Genomic DNA, 21,766 nt, shown 5'->3' with positions numbered 1-21,766 from the left:
CCCATGGCCAGGGCTGGGTCAGGACACCACCAAAGGGGCAAACACCACACACCGCCTGGAAGGAGCGGGAGGGTAGCCTGGAGCTCCTCTGGGACCACAGCAAGGAGCGGGATTAACAGTGGGGGGGTGGGGGGGGTTGGAGCAGGGAATCCCATCTGGGGATGGAGCAGTTGTTCCCAAAGCTGAACTGCCCACCAGCACGTCCTGGCGAAGGGAGCGAACACCATCTTGGGAACCTTTCTCTAGGTTTTGAACAGTCAGCACTCTTTTTCTCCCCTGCTCCCTCCCAAAACCCACTCTTTATACCCAAATTCCTACTTAAATGATTTGCCTCTGGTTTCAGCAAGTCCCTCCTGCAAGCCCTCCGTGGCTTCCCTGGGGTGGGCCCTGCCAGGCCACCGTGGCTTACCGCACACGAGCCAGGGTACACGGGGAGGGTTTCCCTTTGGGTGAAGCAGTGGAAAATTTAAATGCGCACTCCCCTCACCACACACTCCCACAGAGGTCCCTCACGGTTTGTATGCAGGGCCTCGCTCTGAGGCGGGAGCCCTGGCTGCGAGCGAGGGCTGTAATTGCCACCCCGGCCCATGGCTCTCCCATCCCTCGCACCAGGGAAGCTCGTCACAGCCGAACAGGGTTGTGCCAGCTCCATCACGCTGTGCCGCCACCACCACTCCAGACCTCAGAAACCCGCTCGCCTGATTACAGCCTGCGCACACAAAAGTCCCTCACAGCCAGGGCCGAGCCATCGCGTGGTGTCTCCCACCGTGCCGGCTGGCGGTGGGCAGTGCCAGGAGCATCCCCACCAGGCAGCAGCAGGAGTGGTTTGTGAGCGCCGTGGCAAACCTCCACGCTGGCACAGGGAGTCAAAGATGGGGATGCTGCTGGGGGGGTGCCATGCTGGCCCTTCCCTGCAGCGCTGGGGCTGGGCTCCCACTGCCAGGCAGCTGTGCTCCAGGCCAGGAAGAGCTGGAAAATTTGTTTTAGAGATGAACCCCAGGGAGGATTTCTTTGCATTCAGGTCTCTGCTGCTCTCCTTGCTCTTCACAGCCTGTTGCACGTTGCCCTGCAGAACAAGCCCCGTCCTAAACGTAGCCCAAGGCAGAGCAGTGCAGCTTTCCCAGGATGCTCACCATGCTCTCCTGGATTCCCAGCCCTCAGGAGATGCTATTACAGACCCGGAGCTGGCTTCCCTGCTCTGGGGACCATCCTTCTTCAGTGCCAAGCACCCACCTCTTCCAGGGCTGGAAAACCACCATGTCAAAACTAGAATACGACCCAGGAATGTATAGCAGACAGGACCTCCTGCATCCCCACCAGCTGCTCCCTGGGACAGGGCTGCTGGGGTGGCTCCTCACTCCACCTGGCAGGGTGGATGCTGCATGGAGCCAGGAAGGACTTCACTGTGAGGCTGTGCCCTGCTGCTATGGGCAATCAGCAGTGGGTGACCAGCAGTAGGTGAGATGATGCTATCTCAAAGAACAAAAGCAGCAGCTGAACAATAGAAAAGATATTTTTAGGCTGATTGCTTAAAACTCTAGTTCCATTAGAGAGCGTTAAATTTGAAAGGTAATGAGCAATCAGCAGCAGGATGCCTTTGCTAGCCCCTCTACTGCTCACCCATTCAATTACAGTGCACAAAAGCTCCCTACAGACATTTGGTGCTGGATGCTTTCTCATATTAGTCAGGCTGGACTACACAAGCACTCCCAGTGACCAATATCGCCAAAGCTAGAGCCAACAAGAAACCAGTAAACTCATCTTTGTCATCCTTTTTTTTTTTTTTGGCTTGCTTGGGCCTTTTATATTAAAATGAACATAAGACAGCAAAAAAGGCCAAGACTCACTGTTGTTCTTTATTAAATAGTACAGCTGGGTGTAAGAGGCACACAGACTAGTTCAGGTCTCTTGGGAGTTACACAAAACATGGTACAGAAGAGGAGAAGTCAAGGAGCTGGGAAAGCTAGAGGGAGCGGGGATGGTTTAGGGCAGTAACACCCACACCCCACCCATCACACAGCTGCCTACTTGTCACACCGAGCCAGAAGGCGTCCCCCCCAGTAATGCTGAAGGCTGATGCCACACAGTTGCAAAGAGACGTGATGTTCCCATTCTCAAACCCTCCTGCCCCGTACCATGCCATCACAGCTAGCGCTTCCACCCAGCCCCAGCTCCTCCATCCCTCACTGCCTGGTTTGAGAATAGGGAGGACCTCACCTGACCCAGCTGACAAAGCGAGCCATGGGCCATGATGCACAACACCACGCTGTAGGACTGCAGGAGCAGAGCCTGGTAACATGTTCCACAACACCCCTCATCTCTCCTCCCAAACACAGCCGGAGGGCTCCTTGCTTGCTGGAAGCCCATGGCTACCACCAGGCCTGGTGGCAAGGAAGCAGAGCCCCATCTCACAGGGCACCCCATGATCCTCTCTGTGGCATGGGGCTGGGAGACCTCAGCTGCATCTGCAAGGAGCAGGCAGCCCTCTCCTGCCCCAGAGTGAAGGACATCTGAGTATAGGAAGAACACGTCTCTAGAACAGGACCATCTCAGCCCTCAAGGCTGAGCTCCTCCTGTCCTGGAGGAGCAGCAAAAAAGAGCGCTGCCAGTAGCTGAATGCTTACTCCATGTCCTTGGAACTAGTGATGGCTGGGAACATGGTTCTGCCTGTCCCACAGCAACTTCTTCATAAAGATGGACTCTTCTTCAAAGTGCTCAAGTTCAGCTGCCCCCAGAGCCCTTAGATGCTCTCAGCCATTTTCTGGGATTTCTTCCAGCAGATGCTGTCCTCTCACTCCTGTCCTGACACAGCACTGCTGCATGCACCTAACTGTGTGCCTCGGTCTGCTCTGAAGTGGCTGTTTCTAAAATACGGATGGGAGGGATTACGAAAGGGTGAGGAGCTCTGCAGATGGGCATTGCGTGCAGCTGGGAAACGCTCCAGGTCCTGACAGCATCAGCAGAGAAATTCCAGCTATGCTTCCTCTGGCCATGAGCCGGAATGATTTTTGGAAGCTGTTGCCATGGCATGATTGCAACCTTAATTTTCATTTTAAGACATCTTTTCTTTGTATTTACTTTATTCTCCTTAACACAAAGCAGTAAAGAGCCACCACTGCTGTTGCATTTCAGCTGGCTCTGTGGTTAAACCAACCAGCCAAACCAACACAAAGCCTTTCAGCTGGCAGCCCAGACTGGCTAAAAGCAGCCTCACCTCGGGATTAATGTGACCCCCGTTCCTTGAAGCATCCCTAGGAAACACACTGAGTTGTGTCCAACCTGACACAAGGAAAAGCCATGGATCCTATCCAGGGGAGAGGTAATGCAGAAGGCAGCACCAGGATTAACTATTCGGTAGTTTTGTGTTGGTGAAGGAGAGGGGGAAAAGCTCCCCACAAGGTCTGGGGAAGATGGCCACATGGTATGGCCAGCTCCCACTTCTGCTGCCCCTGCCCCTGGAGGGAGCCAAATCTGCCACTGCCATGGCTGAACCAGGCACAGCAGCACGGGAGGAGTGAGCAGTGCCAGACCTGTCAAGTCTCAAGCATGGCAAATAGGCACTCAGGCAAATAAGCCTGAGAGGCCTACACTAGCTGTCATCTAACTAGGGTGGGTAGCAAGAGGAGGGAAGACGAGCCAGCTAAAAAACAGAGTCGGTACATGGGTGTTGGTGCTCGAGCTAGCCTGAAGGAACTTGGGGCAGGGAGGCATACCTGTGCTGTGGCACTCCTAGGCTCTGCTGCAGAGATGCACCCTGCCAGCCCTTAGCAAAGGCAGAGATATGGTCATGTCGAAGCAAGGCAGAATCACTGGGACAGCCCCAAAGCACGCGTGACTGGAGGAGACAGCAATGGGCTGGTGCACAAAGACAGAGGTGCAGAGAGGCAGAGAGCACGGCGTGGTCGGGAATGGGGATGGCTGGCAGGATCTAGTCCCCTTCTGGGAGGGTCTCCCAGCCACGTCGCATGGCCTTCACCACAGCACCGTAGAGTTTGCTCCAAGCCTCCCGCATGTCTGGGCTGAAGGCAGTGCCAAGGCATTTCTCCAGCATGTACAGCAAGGACTCACCGACAGTCTGCAAACCAAACAAGGAGGCATCAAGCTCAGAACTGGGGGACAACACGCAGCCTCTTCGCTGACTTCTCCACCTTTTTGGACTTCTCCCATTGCACGGCAGCTGCTTCTCCTCCACCAGCGGGACCATCCCATCCCATCCCTGGCTGCTCAGAGGGGGCCCAGAGCCAGCCCACACCGTCCCCTTCCCCTGCCCTGTGCTGGCTCTCACCTCACACCCCATACCCTGGGTGAGTGGGGAGTGCAGGCAGGGAGCAAGGGCTGGCGCTGCACATGTCACACCAGGGGAGAGGTACACGTCCATCCTCTGTGGCTCCCAGATGCCAGTAGCCAGCCCCATCCCCTGGCACATCAGTGGATCAGCAGATCAGCTCATGCCCGGAGAGTGGGTTAGGCTGGATGCTGAGGGCCTGCCCCACTGCCTCCCAGGCCTCTCCATGAGGCAGTGCTCCTCACGGAGCTGGGAGCAACCCCATCCGGGAGCACCTACACACTGGGCGCAGGGCTGGTGGGGATCACCATCCCAAGCAGCAGGGACCCTGCTCCCTCTGAAGAAGACCAAAGCTAGCAGCATCAGGAGGGAGCCATGCATTGGTTAGAAACCTTTCCTTCAACCTGCCCGGCCCTGCTGCGTTGTCCAGCATTTCTGTTAGTTGGTTGATGGCGGGAGAGGAGTAAGCAAGGGCTTAATATGGAGGATGCTCCTGTCTTACTGCCACAGAAGAAGCAGGGGCTGAGATGCAGCCACCCCATCCCAGTGCAGACACAGAGAGAGGTGGATGCTCCCTTTCCCAGGTGCAGTGAGGTTTGCCCAGAGATCTAGGGCCCAGGGCAAAGGCTGAGCCTGCAGCCCTGTGTTGCAGGACAGAGTGCACTGCCCCAAACCGTGGTCCTCTTCAAACAGGGGAAATGCCTTGCTCCCCTCTGTCCTTTCTCGCTGGACTTACTGGTGGAGGGCAGAAAATGAGGGGAGCTCAAGGGTTTACCTGACTGAGCCAACATCACTATGCAGGTACCAGCATCTCAGGGGCTGCCCTGCGCCACCAGCTTTCTCTCCAGCCAGCTGAAACTAGCAGGTGGGCTCAGAGGGATGGGGACAGCCAAAGACTGCAGGCAGGGCTGCACAAACACATCTGCAGTGGGACAAGACAGGATGCCTCACCGAGAAAGACTCGACCTTCACACCAACCGCCTGGTGCTTCTTGCCAAGGTTGCAGAGATACTCTTCCAGGTAGGACAAGTTCTCCAGGTGGCTCACAGCAGCATCGATCACCAGCATCACCTGCAGGAGCACAGAGGCAGAATGGCATTAACAGCAAGGTTCTGCTGCCCTCCCAGAGGACAAAGAGTCTGACCCCTCTACCCCCCTACTTCACTCTTCTCAGCCTGATGACCTCCTAGCCCAGCAGATGCCCTCTGAGCTTTCCTTTGCTCTACTGTGATCCATGTGTCACATCAGTAAGACATGCTCGCAGCAGCACACATCACATCCTTCCATGGGACACTGCCAGAGGTGCCACAGCAAGCAGCGCTGCTGACCTCCCTGTCCTGGAGAGGGTAAACAACCCTATAGCAGAGCAGTTATGGGCTAAGGTCTAACACTGATGCAGTCATTACAGCTCTTAGAACCTCAGGACAACTGCAGGGGAGCCCTGGAAGTTGCCAGGACTAGAATTTCCAACTAGAAGTTGTCAAGATGGTGCAACTGTGAATAAGGCAACTCCAGTTCCAAGATCAGCCAAGGTATTTTGAGCAGATGGGGTGGATAGTACAGCCAAGAGACCTGGTCTGGTAAAGCACATACCACTGTGGTCTCCCAGAAAGGAGCATGAAGAGTCAAATGGAAACAGGACAGAGAAGGGTTAATGAGGGATGAAGGGAACAGACAGACAAATTAGAAGAAGAGATTAAAGCCAGGGCTTGGTTAGCTTGACAAAGCCAAGAGGTGATAGAATTGTGCTCTATAATTTCAACAGGGAAATTATCTCCAACAAGAGCAGAGAGCTATTTCAGCTCAAGGTAATAATAGCAGAAGTAAAAATGGACTTAATTTTGCCAATAAACAGAGGCTGGAAAATAACAAAAAGCTTGCAGCTATCAGAGGAGCGCAGTCCTGAAACAGCCTCTTATGAGGAATAAAGACAGGCAAGTGAGGCACCAAACTGGTTTAAAGATGGAGCCAGAAAAGATGGAGCCAGACAATTTATGAAGGCATCTGCAAGCCAGGGCTGTGCTCTGCCCTGGCAGGGCCTCTCCTCAGGGCTCAGCAAAGGGCCTCTGCTGCACTGGGTGTAATTCTGTCCGTGCATGAGCTCCTCCAGATGACATCAGCATTGCTCCTCTCCCTGTTTCGAGGGGAGGCGAATGGGTATCGCAGCACTCTCCCAGAGGCTATCCAAGAGACACTGTGGGCCTTCTGGCTCTACAGCCACACCAACAGCATCTCTGCAGTAGTGAGTCCATGGGAGCCTGGCCCACTGCTCAGCTCTGTGCCACCTCCTGGTCAGCATGTGGCCGAGCAGAGGGCTTCAGTCCCTGTCTGGACAGAAGCGAGCTCACTGAGGCCCTTCCACTTCCAGAAGAAGCGGGCTTTCAACTTTCACAAGACATAATCCACTTTGGGGCACGGAAATCGGCATGGTGCTTCTTACCCACCACAACCTGCATCCTCATCCCCTCCCCACTGTTGCAGGGCACTTTGTCCTCACAACAGCACCTTCTGCTAGCATGAGTAACCCCCTGCAGTTACCAGCTCAGGAGGAGACTTCCCATGCCTGGTTCCCCAGTCAGACACTCCACAGTCTCAAGTCATTGCCTAAGGGCTTCCTTTTCCACAGAGGCTGTGATCTGGCCATGCCACAGCCCCTCTCTCACCTTCCTGATGTGATCCAGGAACTCGGGGGCAGAGAGGCACTCCTGAGGGCTGGCAAACTGCTTGCAGTTGTACTGGAAAAGGGGCAATAGGTCAGGGTCCAAGTCAAACAACCTGCAACAGCAAGAGAAACCCCCATCTTCTCACTTCCTCAGCTTTATTCAGAGTCCCACTCGCCTCAGGAACAACCCCATCAGCAGCATACCCACAGCCCCCTGCTCTGCCTCCCCTCCTACCTGTTGATCCCTCCCCACCTGTCAAGAACCCAGAAGTTCTGAAAGGTCTTAGTTTGGGGCAATCCAGGTTACCTATGGTCAAAAAAAGTCTCTATTTCCACAGCCACAGCTCTCAGATGGCACCTGAGGAACAGTCCCAGCTTGCTGGAGCTCCTCGCAAGCCGGCCCTTCTCCCCAAAGTCTTGGTTGTTGTCTCAACTCTTCCCTTTCTCACTTCATGAGCCCCTTGAGCCCCAAAGCTCCCAAATCCAGGGAAGACCTGCAAGCTCCAGCCGCCAGCCTTCCTACTTGAGCAAGGGGGTCATGTACAAACTCAGCTAACGCCCCACTTTCTCACGCCATCACCAGCTCCCATTGTTTCCCTTCTCATCCTGCCTGCTAGTGTATGCCAGGCACATATGGGTCTCAGCAGCAGCCATCTAACAGGCTGACACTGTCCATGGAGGCCACAGGGAATTCAGGCAAGACATCCTACACATGAAACTAATGCATCCCTCTCCCCTCCACTAAACCTCCCAAACATCGCTGTGGCTGCTCGCAGCTCTGCTCTGCAAGGTTTGGCTCCCGCCTGCTACGCCCCGCTCCAGAAGCTGGACATCAACTCTCCAACCGTCCTTTTAAAATGACTCCTCATAGCTTTTTCCTTTTCTTCTTCCCATAACCGAGCCATTAATCGGCTTCGGAGACGCAAGGAGTCGGGTTCCAGCCATTCGCCCCAGCACACCATTTCCTCTGCCCCGAGACCGAGCCTCTCCCCAGCGGCCAGGTCTCCGGCCGGGGCCGCAGCGCCGTGCCAGGGACAGTCGGGAGGTCCCTTCGCCACACGCCCCGGCGCTGGGCAGGCACGCAGCTCTCCCAGCGGCAGAAGTAACGGTGACAAGGCGGGGGACCGGCGGGCAGGACCGCCCGAAACCTGCCCGCTGCCTCCCCCTAACAAAGTTCTCACTCGCAGAGGGGGGGAGAGGCCGGGAAGCGGCGCGGAGCGGACGGCCTGCCCCACGCCGCTGCCCCGGGCGGCGGAGGGGCTTCGGCCCCGGGGAGGGGACAGGGCGGGGTAGGGCAGCCGGCCGGGGGCCGTCGCCAGGCGAAGGGAAGCGTTTCTCTCCAAGAAGCGGAGCCCCTCCATCACACATCACACACACCCGCACACACACCCCGCTCCCCCGGTCGCTCCGGGCGGGCGGCCAAGACTGGGGCGCCGGTGTCCGCCCCCCGCCGCTGCCGCCCCGCTCACCTGGTGAAGAGGACGAGGCCGTGCTGGACGGGGCTGCCGCTCACCCGCTGCCAGCTCTCCCGGATCAGGGCGCGCTGCCCGCCCGACAGCAGCATCCCGCTCTCCATGGCGGGGGCGTGGGGACCTGCCCCTCGCCGCCCGGGGCCGGCCGCTGGCACCGCTCCCTCCGCGGGCGGAGGGGCCGCCGAGCGGCAGCCGCCCGCCTCTCGCTCCGCCGGGAGGGCCCCGCCGCCGCCGCCCCCTCGCAGCCCCGGGCGGGCGGCGCCGCGCTGCCCCGCTCACCTGGGGCTCCGGCCCCGCCGGGCGCCCGCGCCCCGCCCGCCGCCCCTGCCCGCCCCGCGGCGGGCTGCCGGCACCGCAGCGCCCCGGGGCCCCTCTGCTCCACCCGGGGCTTCCCCGACCGCCACACGGGTAAGGAAGGGCTCACTTTGTATTTCCCACTCAGGGAAAGGAAGGAAGGGAGAAAAACAACAACAACAACAACAACAAAAAACAGAAAAAAGAAATTTAAATCCCCCCCCCACCACTCCCCCCCCCAGGACTCGCAGCCGCAGGGCAGAGTAGAAAGTTCAGCTCGTTCATGGTTGACATTTTCCAATCGGCCCGATTCGGCAAGTGAAGCAGCGAGGCAGCACAGCGCTGGCGAGGGGAGCAGCGGGACCAGCCCTGGGCCAGCTCCCCGCCAGCCCAACTGTGCCGTGGAGGCCCTCAGCGATCCTCCAGCACTACAGCATCCTCTCGCTCTCGGCCGCTTCCACTGAGGCTCAGGACACCCCACAGCCACCCGCTACCTCCACAAGCAGATGCAGTCTAGACACTGCGAGACAAATGTTTAATTCAAGGCTAATTAAGCCAGCTGAACCAGGCAAAGTTGTTAATAACCGATCAGAAGACATGTCATCTTTGTCAAACATGTTCAGGACACGCAGCTTCTCTGTATTGTTCAGACAAAGGAAAACACTGCTTTTAATTTGGCCCCGGGATTTAGGCAGCATGGAGGAAACAAGGCGAGAAGGGGCAAGCAAGGTCTCAAGCAGCACAACAGAAGCCAGGGAAGCCAAAGCAGTCATGCAAGTTACAGTTCTCAGAAGCACGGGAGCAGCACAAAAGCACAAATACAACCATCACAGTCTGCTCTGAAATAACAATTGTGCTGATCTTATTACAAGTTCTGGTTCTATATATCAGATCATTTCTTGTAATTAGGAGAGAAGACAGCAGCCTCTGACCCAACCCAGGAGCACATTGACTCAGTGTAGGCAGAAAGGAGGCTCTTCTCATTAGTGTACTGAAAATAATCTTCGGGAGAAGACAAGTTCAAAGGCACCGTGCTACATCCTCAGCCCCAGCCCCAGATTGTCTCCCAGGGGCCTTTCTCCTCAAGAGCCAGACAGCACTGACTGCAGTGACAGCTGGAAGCCACCGGAGACGTCTCTGCAAGTGCCAGAATAAATCACCTGTTTTCTCCGGCTTTTGAGACCTCACATTCTCAGCGCAAACCCAACAAGATGATGTATAGGAAAAGCTCCACAGACATTAGAGGAAGCTGGAGAACCCTGTCCTAAAGCTGTGCTCTTGAAGAGTCCAACAAACTCACAAAGAAATTGAACTGCCAGATGGGACCAGGGAGTCCCACAAATACTTACAGATCTCTGGCTCCTGAGCCAGAAAGCAAATGATGTTCCAGGTATACAGTGTTTTGAATGCCATTGCCAGAAAAGACTTAATTAATGTCAAAGGTCCCAGGTCCTGGAAAGATGCAAACGGCTTCTGTTAAATAATGGCTCCTGTTAAAAATACAGCATTTTAGCTTTCATAATAATCCCAACAAGCATGTGATCTCTACACATCTATATTCTTACCTAACAGGGAATAAATACAAAGCAGTCAATAATAAAGTCATGAGCTGCAGGGCCATCTCATGGCTGAAGGGTTGGAATATGCAACCTGCCAGCCCGCAGTGCTTCCTGCTGTTGGCCACCACCTTCTGGTCCACAGGAAGCTCCCACTGAAAACAGCATCTTAGCTGTGCGGTTGCAAAGGAAACATTCACACAGGGGACTGATGATAAATCAGTGCGATGTCACTGCTGAAGCTGAAAGGAGCCTGAAAGAGCAGTGGGAAATAGCAGGTTAATCTGAGCAGGGCAGCGAACGCAAGCCCGGTAGCGCCGACACAAAGGTTAACCTTTAGCTATCTTGCAGCTGGTCGAGCGCACCAGCAAATAGCATGAAGTGTCATCCCATATGCATCTGCACAAGCTACTCGGATATTTCAGCCGGTTGTCACAACCACATAGACGTGGAGTTTCACCAGAGGCTGGCTGGACAGTTCAGCCTGCCCCTGCTAACAAGAAGGGGGAACAGAACAGGGTGGCAGCGCTGTGCTGCCAGGGTGCCGGACAGGAGAGTAGAGAGTCCTCCCTTGACCACAGGATACCGAGAAGCAGAGTTGAAGCACACATGTGCAGTCAGAGCAGCAACCAAGGCTGAATATTTGCCTAGCAACATTTTTAATATATTCAGAGCTGGCTGATAGAGGAGGAAGAGAAGCACCACAACAGCAAGTTAAGAGTGACCAGCTGCTAAAGCTTAGCTGGGACATGGAACACCTTTCCTCTGGTCTGTGATACCAACTATCATATCCCAGGGCAACAATAAAATGCAGGTTCAGCCACTGCTCATGATGGCGAGGGTACCTCAGACAATAGCAGTGACGGCAATGGAAAATGGTGGCTTTTGTCCAAAATCTTCCCCCCTGCACCCTCCCTCCGTGCTGCAGATGGTGGCTGCACGCTGAGTGCTCACAGTCACAAGTGTCAGAACAGACCAGGCATAACAGCAGCAACAAGCGTGCTGAGCGTGACGTGTCTTCTCCTTCTGTGGAACACACAGGTGCCCCAGCTGATGAAAGGGTCAATGGGCTGGCCATACCCCTGCCTACCTGTTGGCACCCATGCTGGTATGACACTCAGCAGAGTCTAAAAACCAAAGAAAATTAATTCCTTACCTGCCCGCCAGCAACAGCTCCTTCCGAGCAGGGTAAGGGCTCATTCAGGAGCAGTTTCCCCACCTTCCCTGCCCCTCTGAACAGTGAATCCATCCCTTGCTGCCTTCTGGCACGTATTATACATGCCCTCTCCCTTAATAAAACCAGCAGTATTTCCCTTGTGACAGCATAGATCTTACAGCTGTAAGGAGGGACTTGAGGTGGGAGAGAGGGAGAGCTCAGGGGTGAGAACCATCTGAACCACTATTCACATGATTTAAAAGAGTGAGGGCTCGGGAGACATGGTGCTCTTCCCCATGTGCAGAGCAGCTTCCCCCTCACAGCTATGTGGCTGTCGGAGGAGTTCCTCCTGCTGCCACGGCACTGAGGTGCTGACAGCACAAGTGGAGTCCAGAGAGGATTTAAAGTACAAGGAAAAACAAACAAGCAAACCTGCTTTCTTGTTTAAGTGTTTTACGAGCCTTCAAGCATGAGGAAGCCTCAGGATGCATCAAGAGGCTGAACACTGCAACCATTTCCATGGTCTGAGGGTTTCCTGCTACAGCCTCCAGCTCCCTTGGCTCCATGTGCCTAGCCTGGCATCTCAGCTCTCTTCTGAGACGTTCTTGGATTTCTACAAGACTGCCCCTGGAGCTCTCGTGAGTGAAGAGCCACCAGGTCAGCAGCACAGACTGCTCCAAGTCATTTGCAGACCCCTTGGAGAAAGGGGAGGCAGATTTCTGGAGAAGCTCACTGACCTGCAAAGAGAATGATAAAGCTCTTTTATGCTTTGGAAGAACACAAATTTATAATGTTTTTCATTTGTAGGGGGCCTCATGTAATCTACAGCCCCTTTAAGTTACAGTACCAACACTCATAACTCCCCTTGCCAAGTGTCGGCTTTACTTGTTCAGTGCCTCAGTTTACCCACAGGAAAGAAACTTCTCCAAACTTGTAAAACAGTGTGACAGAACTGGGAACAAGATCACAAATGTCAGTCCCCAACCCTGTGCTCGGGGTGCTTGGAGAACAACCCTCCCTCCCCAGGGACACCCCACCAGCCTGGCCTGGGGATGACTGTTTTGCACGTGCTGCTGTGGCACCGTCAGTTTTCATCACAGCTGCTGTACCAACAGACCCAAATCCCCTTTGGACTCCTGCTAAATTCCAATTCTACATCTGTGAGTCTTCATGAATAATGCCACTCTGATCTAGCTGCTTCAGGCTCCCTGCTCACCTCGGATGTGAAATCCTGGGCTTGAATAAATCCCTTTTCTTTTCCCTTGCCCCCAGTCTCAAAACCACAGACCATGATGGCTCCTCTTTTCCCAGACTCCCATCCCCGTCCTCAGTTGGAAGCAGAGGTCATGCCACATTCCCAGCAGTCTTCTCAAGCTACCCCCTTGGGCCATGGCGCAGAGCAGCTCAGTAGAAAAGCAAGTCACAAAATACAGTGGCATAACTAGAAGCAAAAAGAGATGTGGGAGGGAATAATCATGCTCATAAAATGATGAAGGCAACAGCTGCAGAGCTCGCTGACTGCCACCGTGCCTGCAGGGAGAGCAGGGCAGCACTACTGACCTTGAGGATTTGGGCTAAGGGGAGAGGGAGAGGCAGAGGGAGGAGGAACAATGTGTGGGAGAGGATTCAACAGCAGAATAAAATGAAAACATGTCTTTCGATTTCGATTTGCTACTAGGCATCCTCAGGTTCATCTTGGATCTTCCAGGAACATCCGGGGAAAGTTTTGTACAGGGAGGTGAAAACAAGTCAAGGCTGACAGGGCACAAAGCAAGGGGGAGAAGCCAAAGGGGAGCACACAGAGAGCTGCTAGCCTGAGTATTTTTGACTTATGAGGCTGTTGGACCAGGTCTGGCACTTCTAGATGCTCAGACCTCACCTCAGTTGTTACTCCCCTTGCACTCTAGCTCAGTGACAATCCACCAGTTGTTACTCCCACCACCAGGCTGTGATCTTCCAAGAAGCAACCTCTGCCTCTTGTAAGTCACTACAAAAGCCAGTTCAAAAAGTCTGTCCACATGTCAGTCTTGGCACACAAGCTGAATTTGATCCTAAGACACAACTACAGAGGTGTGTGCACTCCAAGCTGGTGAGATGGAAGCAGCCATGGTCCCAAAGCTCTGCAGCCTCATCAGCTCAATGCGGTGCTCTAGCTAACGCCTGGCAACTTGGCAAGCACAGTGTCAGCACAGTTACCTGGCTTCTGTCCTACCAAGAGATAGTGCACACAGGCTTGGATCTTCCTCTGGTTGTCCTTAAACTTCTGGACTGGATCATCCTTCAGCTGCTGAAACATCATGGCAAAAGCTTGGTGAAAGGACGCTTTACTCCCTATGGAGCCTCCTCTGTAGTTTCCCCACTGGGTTTGCCTTGTTTCAGAAGTGGTGCCGGTCTCTGAAGTGCTCATTGATAGTCCTCTACGATCTCAACCCAGTCCTTTCCCCCTCCCTCTTGCAATTTGAATTCACACTATTGACTAGGGCATCTCCTATAATCATTTGACCTACAGTGGTTGTCTCCGAATCACTTTGATGTGATTTATTAAAACAAAAATTTTGCATTCAATTGCACCCATTCCTACGTGGCAAGGCTGTGCTTTTCACTTTCAGCTTTGTACACCCAGCCATCTGCTCTCAAAACAAACCCCATGTGTTATTGTTTCTACATGTGGGATCCTTCCCTTTGAGGTCTCCTCCTTCTCACCTAAGCCATTCCAGGTTTGGGGCTCTGTCAAAAATAATTCTCCAGTTCAGTGAGAAATTTTGCACCTGCAAACTCCAGAGTCAAAGATGCCCAAGTGTTGAATAAATATTGTGGCTCTGTCTTGAGGAGAATGATGCAGTTATGCTACATCTTAAAACACTTCCCAATCCATTAGTAACTAAATAGGATGTTAAACAGCAACTGTTAGCAAGCCTTAAAATCAGCAGGCATAGACAGCTTGCACCCAGGAGTCCTACAAGAGCTGCCTGAGAGTACCTCCAACCTACTTATTGTTAACTTTTTTTTTTTTAATAATGCTTGAAATAAAGAAATTTCAGCAGACTTACAGAGTGCAAAATGTGACAATACTCAAAAAGGCCAAACAGAATGATTAAGTAAGGAAGAAACTAACTAAGCTGATAAAACCCAGCATAGAGAAAATAATGAAAAAAAACAGTAGGGAGTTTATTATAGAAGCATTTGAAGATGGGCGTACAATTTTTCAGTGATCCATCAGTTCATGCCTTTCCTACTCTGCCAAGGAGCGGTCTAATGCTTGATCCATCTCTTACTACCTCTATCCTGACAGTTTTTCATTAACTTTGATATTCCTCATTATGTCTTCATTCTGTGAAGCAGCCTTTTTGCTTTCCCCCTCCGCATGAGTCTTTCACAGCAGCCCTTAGTAATTTGAGTTCTCACTTCCTGGATGCTTCTCTTGTTATATGTGAAGTCAATAACAACTTCTTATTCAGCTTCTCATCTTTGGCTCTTCCTGGCTTTGCTTTGCACTGGGATAGCTGGTGCTTGTGCCCTTGTTAACCTTTAAATATCGCTCCTCAGATTGCTTCCAATGGGATTTTGCCTGGAAGTTATCAAATTGTTTAAAGCCACTTTCTTCAGCTGCACTGGCTTTATTTGGCTGTTCTCACACTGTTCACAAATCTTAAATAAAGACATACCATCTTACACATGTTCACATTCTCATCTCAACCAATCCTCCCCACTTCTCAACTAGTTTCCTTCTCCACCTTCTAACCAAATAGTTACTCTCCCTAAAGCATTCCAACAGACCAGCACACTGCCAGGGTGGGACTCAGCTGACCCAGCACAGCTGCCTTCCTATGGGCAAGTAACCTAAATTCCCTTTCTGGTCAACAGAGAAACCCAGGTACTTCAGAACTACCTCATCCTAAAATACACTGTGAAAAAAAAAAGTCAGACGAATGAAGCCTGAAAAGTACCTTTTGTCAGCTGCAAGACAGCAGGATGACGAGCTTTGGAGATAAAACAACTGCAAGAATGGTAAATAGGGACAAAGCAATTTACAGCAATCATAACACTTGGTAGACTATGCCCATTCAGATAAAGCACAAACTTTCTATTTCCAGAGCATGCGCTATGTGGGCCAGTGCCAGTTAGAGATGGTGTATTGGAACACAACTCCAAAGTGTAGAGCCACAATCCTTGGATGTAAACCAGGAAGCAGCGGTAGGAGCAATGAAGATTTATTTCAGCATATGGAACTGGGGAGACTGATGTTGGAAGACAGTGCACAATTTGGGAAACTATATGGGTAAACCGAAGGAAATGAGAAAAGAAGCTGGGGAGATTGAGGGCTAGAGAAAGCAACTTGCACTGAAAGTTTCTATTTGGTTAGCAGAAAAGAAAATTAAGCAGCAGCTTGAAGACAGAGCACAAAATCCATATTAAAACACCAGGTTATAAAAAAGCCTCATTCTTGTTGAGGAACATGTAACAGGATGGCGGATGGAATTTAGGAGCCTAGAAATCTGTCGGTTCAAATCAAATGCAAATGGAATCAGTCACCAGTGTCCACCCACGCGCGATCACTTACCTGCAGAAAGAAGCCATTCTTCCTTTAGAGGGCAGTGAGAAGTAAAGTGTTACTTCAGATACCATCAGTGTTTTCTGAACACTACTTCATGCCTTTTCCTTACAGTTGTTTCCATACATTCTAGCACAACGTCTGTATCAGCAGTCCTTCCTTCCAGATCGATAGCCCTCATCAGACAATATCCAAAGACCAACTTGCACGTTCTGAACCAACACCAGCTGTCGATAGGCTCTTCAGTAACCATCTATTACCCTATTATATCACCTTGTGCAGGCCATAGACCAGTTTCTAGCTGTCCCGGCTTTACTTTAGCAGCCCTTGGAACATGTCTAAACAGACCGGTTAGCTCTCTTCCGGCACTGATCTGGGCATCAATGTGTAGCCCCACATAAGAAGGCTGTATTTTGGTTTTCCCCATCTAGTTGCACCCCAAGAATGGCAACCCCTTGTTACACTGTACTAAAAAGTATATGCTGCCCTGTCACTGCAGCCTGGCATAGAGCTGGATTCTGATTTACAACGTCCCAGTTTTATTACAGACTCTTCCATTTAGCTCACAGCAAGGGCCACATTTGTATAAAATTATGCATTGGTCTGATGGTATGGACACTACGCACTCAACCTAAGAATGACTTAAAGAAAAATGTTGCTTTCCTGAATAAAGTGCTTGATCTGTCGAATAAAGTGTTCATAGGCAACCTACCAGAAGCTTGATGAATATACCCATTAAACCCGACATATTATACATATTTACAATTTAACAAGTCTTTAACATGGCGAAATAAACCCACTTCAACAGACGGTACTTTATTCTCATCCAAACGTACCAGTTTCACTCCCTGCTGTGCTTATCGGCATATGACTTGGACTGCAGTAAAACATGAACTCCTAGAACTGCAGTCCAGCAATATTTGTGTGCTAAAAGCTGACATAGATCACCATTGTCCTAGATTGAACTCACCAATGGGTCTGTTTAAAGTTCATGTTGCTTGGGGAGGGGAAAGGGGAAAAAAATCACCTCAAAATCTAGACACAAAGAGAATTCTTGAAAGAAGAGGTATTTATTACAAAATTAAATTCCAAATTCTACCTCATTTTCCGTGATCTCCTGTACAAAACACATTTATAGCTCAAGGGAACATTTTCCCATTCATGGACAGATGCACACGCGCGCACACATACACACGCAGTATTCGTAAGAAAGGTTCAGAATACAGGACAATTACAAGAGAACCCCTCTCACTGATGCTCCAAACTCCCCCAGTCAGGGGCAAGTTCTTCAAGGATGGTTCTGAACACTGCCTCTTGTAAAACACAGTAAACTCACTTGGCAAAGTTTTAGTATCAATTACAAATTTGTCAGGAGTGGTTTCTGTGCTAGTATGTCCCCAACCTCAGATATTATTTGTGACAATCTTAGCCCTTGACATTCAAGTAAAGAGCATATGGGAGTTTCAAAAGTAAAGCAACTCACAACTAACGATGCAACCAAGGTCTTAGTACTTTAGAGAAGACAGAGACAATTTTCAGTCCTGACTGCTTGCAGCCCACAGCGCCGCTGAAGACAGCAAGTGTGCTATGGAGGCGGTGTTCCTATCCTCAGCATTCCTTTCCCAGCAGGAAAGAGCCTTATGGTGTTCTAACAGTCCATACATTTTTTTATTTCATGACACACCCTTGCCAATGTGTGGGGTCACTTGCTGTAAAGGGGTAAATACTCCTATATTTACCTATATTCATATATATATAACTCCTATATTCCCCAGCTGGTGGAGGCACAGGGCACTGCTAAGGAGATTTTCACATTGCCAGCAGGATCCTGAGAGGAGGAAACAGTGTTATAACGGTACCTGTGCGCGGAGTGGCAGCCCAGAGGGTAAGTCACACAGGCACAGCCTTTGGAAGAGAAACTGCTAGGTGTGGCAATGGAGAACTTCAGGTAAATGCTAAGAGGTGTCCTGTCCTACCCCTTGTTCAGGCACGTGCAAGAAACAGATGCACAGCCTAAAAACTGGAAGAGAAGCAAAGACATGTCCTGTACCTTGAGCATACTTGAAGACGTGGAAGGAAGGAGGGAGACATAAAAAGGTAGATCCTGTCAATGCCCTTTGTGCATCAATAAGCCCTTCCAATCAAGATGCAAAAAGAAAATTCTCTGCAGGCGAGAGCGTGGTGGTGGCTCTCCCACCCACAGGGCTGTGAACAATACTAGTAAGCAGTATATGACACAAAGTTCTCCACCTGGACCAAGGGCAACCTTGGCACAGGAACCTCCATTCAAATCCTCCTCACAGTCACACCTCTGCCTCCTAGCAAGAATAGGCCAGTTCCTGGAAACAGGCCAGTCCCTGCTGCTGGAATACGTGCGTGTGCACCTGTGTCCTGAAGTGACTGTTAACAGAAACCTTTTAAGGATGGATTGTCTAGGATGAAGCTAGATGAGGCCAGAGGCCTTCTATCTATCCTCCAAAGACTGAAGAGGTGAAAATAGAGTTTACACATAAAAAAGAATTTGAAGCAGGGAACATGGCAGCCTGTAGCTTTTTGTGATTTGAATCCACGGATACAGGTTGATGAAATACTTTGCCAGTGATAAAAGGAGCCCTGTCAAGCACAGTTCAAAGAAAGCAGCTGCTCCAGAGAACAGCATCTTCTGGCCTCAGAAAGCACTGTTAGCTCTTTTCCACATGACTGGGGAAGGGGACTATTAATCAGTCCTCAAAATGAACCTGAACTCATTCCACAAGCCCAAACGGAAGAACTGAACTGAAGCAGCCCAAATTCCATTCAGAAAGCAAAGAGTGCCCTGCACCCATAGCTTCACATCTGCGCCACTCAGACATTTTAAGTCAGAATCAGTAAGGGAATCCTAGTTATTGCCTGTTATTCACCTCACAAAATACTGGTTACTATTACGTTCCAGCTATAGCCTGACAGGTTTTGTTTTGAGAAGCAAATATTGAAGGTCAAATTCTAACTAAAATAATTTTCCAGTATTTTTCTCCTGAAAGAAAACAGAGCAATATCAATTTACGCTTACTTGACAATGCAACCCTTGGAGTCCAGAGGGTGCAGAGGAAATGTCTGCTCTCTAGTCTTCAAATGACGCTCCTTGACGGTAACCAAGCTGACCCCTGTCCCAGCGGGAATTATGGCTACTTCATCCCTATCAATAGCCCTCACCAACGGTATTCCAAAGGCGAAACAAAATCTGGTGAGATGCGTATCTCTGCCTTGAGCCTTGGCCCACAGGTGGAAAGTTGGGCACAGTTAGACCCACTCTTGAGGGTGGGCTGCCCAACTTACGACTACCCTCACCTATCGGACTGTGACGCCAATGGCTCGGTGATATAAGGGGGTGGCCCTGCATCACGAGCCATGCCAAGCCCAACAAATTCTGTCCTGGTGACTGAGACGGAAGACTATCCTACGGGAGCTGGATGAGGACTGTTTAAAGTACCAAGACATGCCTGTCCTGGTACGGAGCTGGATAAGGACTGTGGGTGTGCTGAATCAACGTCTGTTCCGGAGACCCGAAAAGATCCTCCAGCCGCTTGGGCCTTCCATGGAGGTCCTAGATGTCTGTGCTGTGGGACCTGGACGAGGACTGTTGCTGTGCTGGAACATCTAAAGGCAGGCAGTGTGGGCTCGTAATGAGTATCATGATGTGTCACATGCTGATGTGACATCCTACCAGCTATGACTATAGGTGGACAGGTCACCTTCACTTAACTCTGAAAGGAATGTGTGTACATTCGATAAACAGGCCTTTTAACACTTTTAACTCCAGATTAAAAAAAAATAATAAAATTCTGCTGGAGGTTGCTCCCTCTTGTGGAATAGCTGTATTTTTACACTGTATGCCTCCATCCCCTTACCAGCACACAAGGCCTAAGAAATAGATTAGTCTTAATGCCAATCAAGCGCTCTCAGAGGATTTCTGAAATGGTAGTCCTAAAGAAAACCAAACCTTTCTCTGTATTGAAACAGAAGCTGGGCTTGTGCATAGGAAGGTGGGGTGGGAGCATTGTATCTGCCAACTTCAGCTGGTCAATCCCCAAACTCAGTTGCCCATCCCCACCCAAAAGATTATTAGCAATAAAGGAGAGAGGGACCCTGGCCAAGGAACACACTGGCCACAGATGAACACAAGGCTCATCTTCCTCAGGCAGCTCCTACAAAGCTGACCCCTTCGTAATCAAGGTTACTGATTCGATCTTTGCTTTCTCACAGATTTAATTTGATGAACAAAGAGCATTAGAAACTGTCATTCTGAAACATGAGTTTCTTACTTTTCTTTGTTGTTAGTGTTAAGGTCAAGTGTCTGATTGTGTGTGCTGGGAAAAACCCTACACTTTAAATCACGGCTTTTATCAGCTTTTCTGGCAAATCCTCCCCATGGCAATGGGACTACCTTAGGAAAAGCTCATATTCAAGGCAAGGTATTAAGCTGATAATCTCACCAAGAGTAAAGGATACTGAACCACGTTGCTGCAAAGGCAGCACTGCACTGTCTGCCTGCCATGTTGCCAACAGTTAACATTCACTGCCACTGTCAGATCAAGCAGGATCTGAAGAAGTTTGCATCCTTCTCCCTCATCCTTGCCAATACATCACCACTGTGAACCCCTGGCTCATGCAGGTGGGAGCACTTCCAGCAATCGCAAGTGGAAAAGCATCATCAAACCCAGTAGCTAATTAGCACAATGACTTCCCACTATGTATTAGCAGCAGGTGATTAACTCAAAACCTTTAGAATCAAAAGCATAGGTCCCTACCATCTGAGTTAGTGTCTACAGAAGTCGGCTTCTGGAGAGAAATGTGACACACCAAGCCAGAGCCTTACAGTGACAGGCAGCTGCCTTACAGAACAATGCTACGGATCTCTATTAAAAGAAGAATGAAAGCAAGTCTGACTGGAGTCTCAGTCCCCCTCACAGAACAACTATGCTAACACAGCCCTTCTGTGTTGTAGGAAATACATTAGCATTCAAGGTTTGGTAAGAGAAATAAATGCACAATGTTTAAAGACAGACACAGTCACCTGCTGCTCTCCCTGTACCTGTAATTTTGATGCACAGCTGAGAAGCAGAGCAAGAACTCTGAAATGAAAGGCTTGAGTTCCTTGAAACACACACACAAGATTTTTGCAAATATTACTTCTTGAGACAGGAACACAGCTGGGGTCCAAGTGTCATTCATGTTGGATGCTACAAGGTAGCAACCTTGAACTGTGACAAGAAATCGAAACTGGTGAAGACCAGGAGATGGAATAAAAGGACTATCTACAAAACCAGACCTAACACAGGAGAAAGGCACCTGATAAATAGTATCCCGCTTTCTTGGATTCAACATCCAATGGCTCTTGACACTTTTCAGACAAAGAATTTTTGCCTGGCCTCAGATTTTCTTCAATATAGTAATTTGACTGTCAGCCATCTACGAGAGGGAACTTGCTGGAATACAGCGCGCAGACACAGTGGCACTGTCAGCCAGTTTCGCAGATGCCACATTCATGACGATGAAGCTTTCCCCCTAAAAGCACAGTACTGTCACTGTAATAGCTGGGATCAAAACATGAGTGACAGCTGTCTGTAAAATTCCCAAGCTATCATTTCAGTCTCTAGTACATTTCCAGGAAGCTGGTCTTCATGCTATACTTTTGGGGCACAAAATAAGTCACCCCCTATTTCTACTGTAACTTTCTTAGCAGTTTCAGACAGAACTGCCAAGAAGCTACAAAGTGCTGAGCTGGAACAGTCTGAATCTGAGCACAGGCC

The 21,766-nt window shown here is 50.7% G+C and overlaps 1 protein-coding gene across 2 annotated transcripts; it reads right to left on the bottom strand.

Annotated features, from left to right (window-relative positions):
* Positions 1–3,928: 3,928 nt before the first annotated feature.
* Positions 3,929–13,702, bottom strand: NGB (neuroglobin). Of its 2 annotated transcripts, none has more exons than XM_086463374.1 (4): positions 13,638–13,702; positions 6,949–7,060; positions 5,237–5,356; positions 3,929–4,075 (listed from the first exon to the last, which is right to left on the bottom strand). In XM_086463374.1, exons 1-4 carry the CDS (start codon positions 13,700–13,702, stop codon positions 3,929–3,931), a joined length of 444 nt encoding a protein of 147 aa, XP_086319500.1. The 2 variants fall into 2 exon arrangements, with proteins under 2 accessions (XP_086319500.1, XP_086319499.1); XM_086463373.1 differs by lacking the exon at positions 13,638–13,702 and adding an exon at positions 8,417–8,523.
* Between the last annotated feature and the right edge of the window lie 8,064 nt (positions 13,703–21,766).

Source organism: Leptosomus discolor, chromosome 3 (genome assembly GCF_034619465.1).
Source record: "Leptosomus discolor isolate bLepDis1 chromosome 3, bLepDis1.hap2, whole genome shotgun sequence".
NCBI classification, from domain to species: Eukaryota; Metazoa; Chordata; class Aves; order Leptosomiformes; family Leptosomidae; genus Leptosomus; species Leptosomus discolor.
This window is presented reverse-complemented; position numbering and strand designations above follow the sequence as displayed.

Excerpts from the sequence above, each read along its gene's own strand:
- NGB (XM_086463373.1), bottom strand. The coding sequence starts at position 8,523 with ATGGAGAGCGGGATGCTGCTGTCGGGCGGGCAGCGCGCCCTGATCCGG. Across the intron at positions 7,061-8,416 it reads GGCCTCGTCCTCTTCACCAG|GTTGTTTGACTTGGACCCTG; the intron begins GTGAGCGGGGCG and ends TTGCTGTTGCAG. Across the intron at positions 5,357-6,948 it reads TCCTGGATCACATCAGGAAG|GTGATGCTGGTGATCGATGC; the intron begins GTGAGAGAGGGG and ends GTGCTCCTGCAG.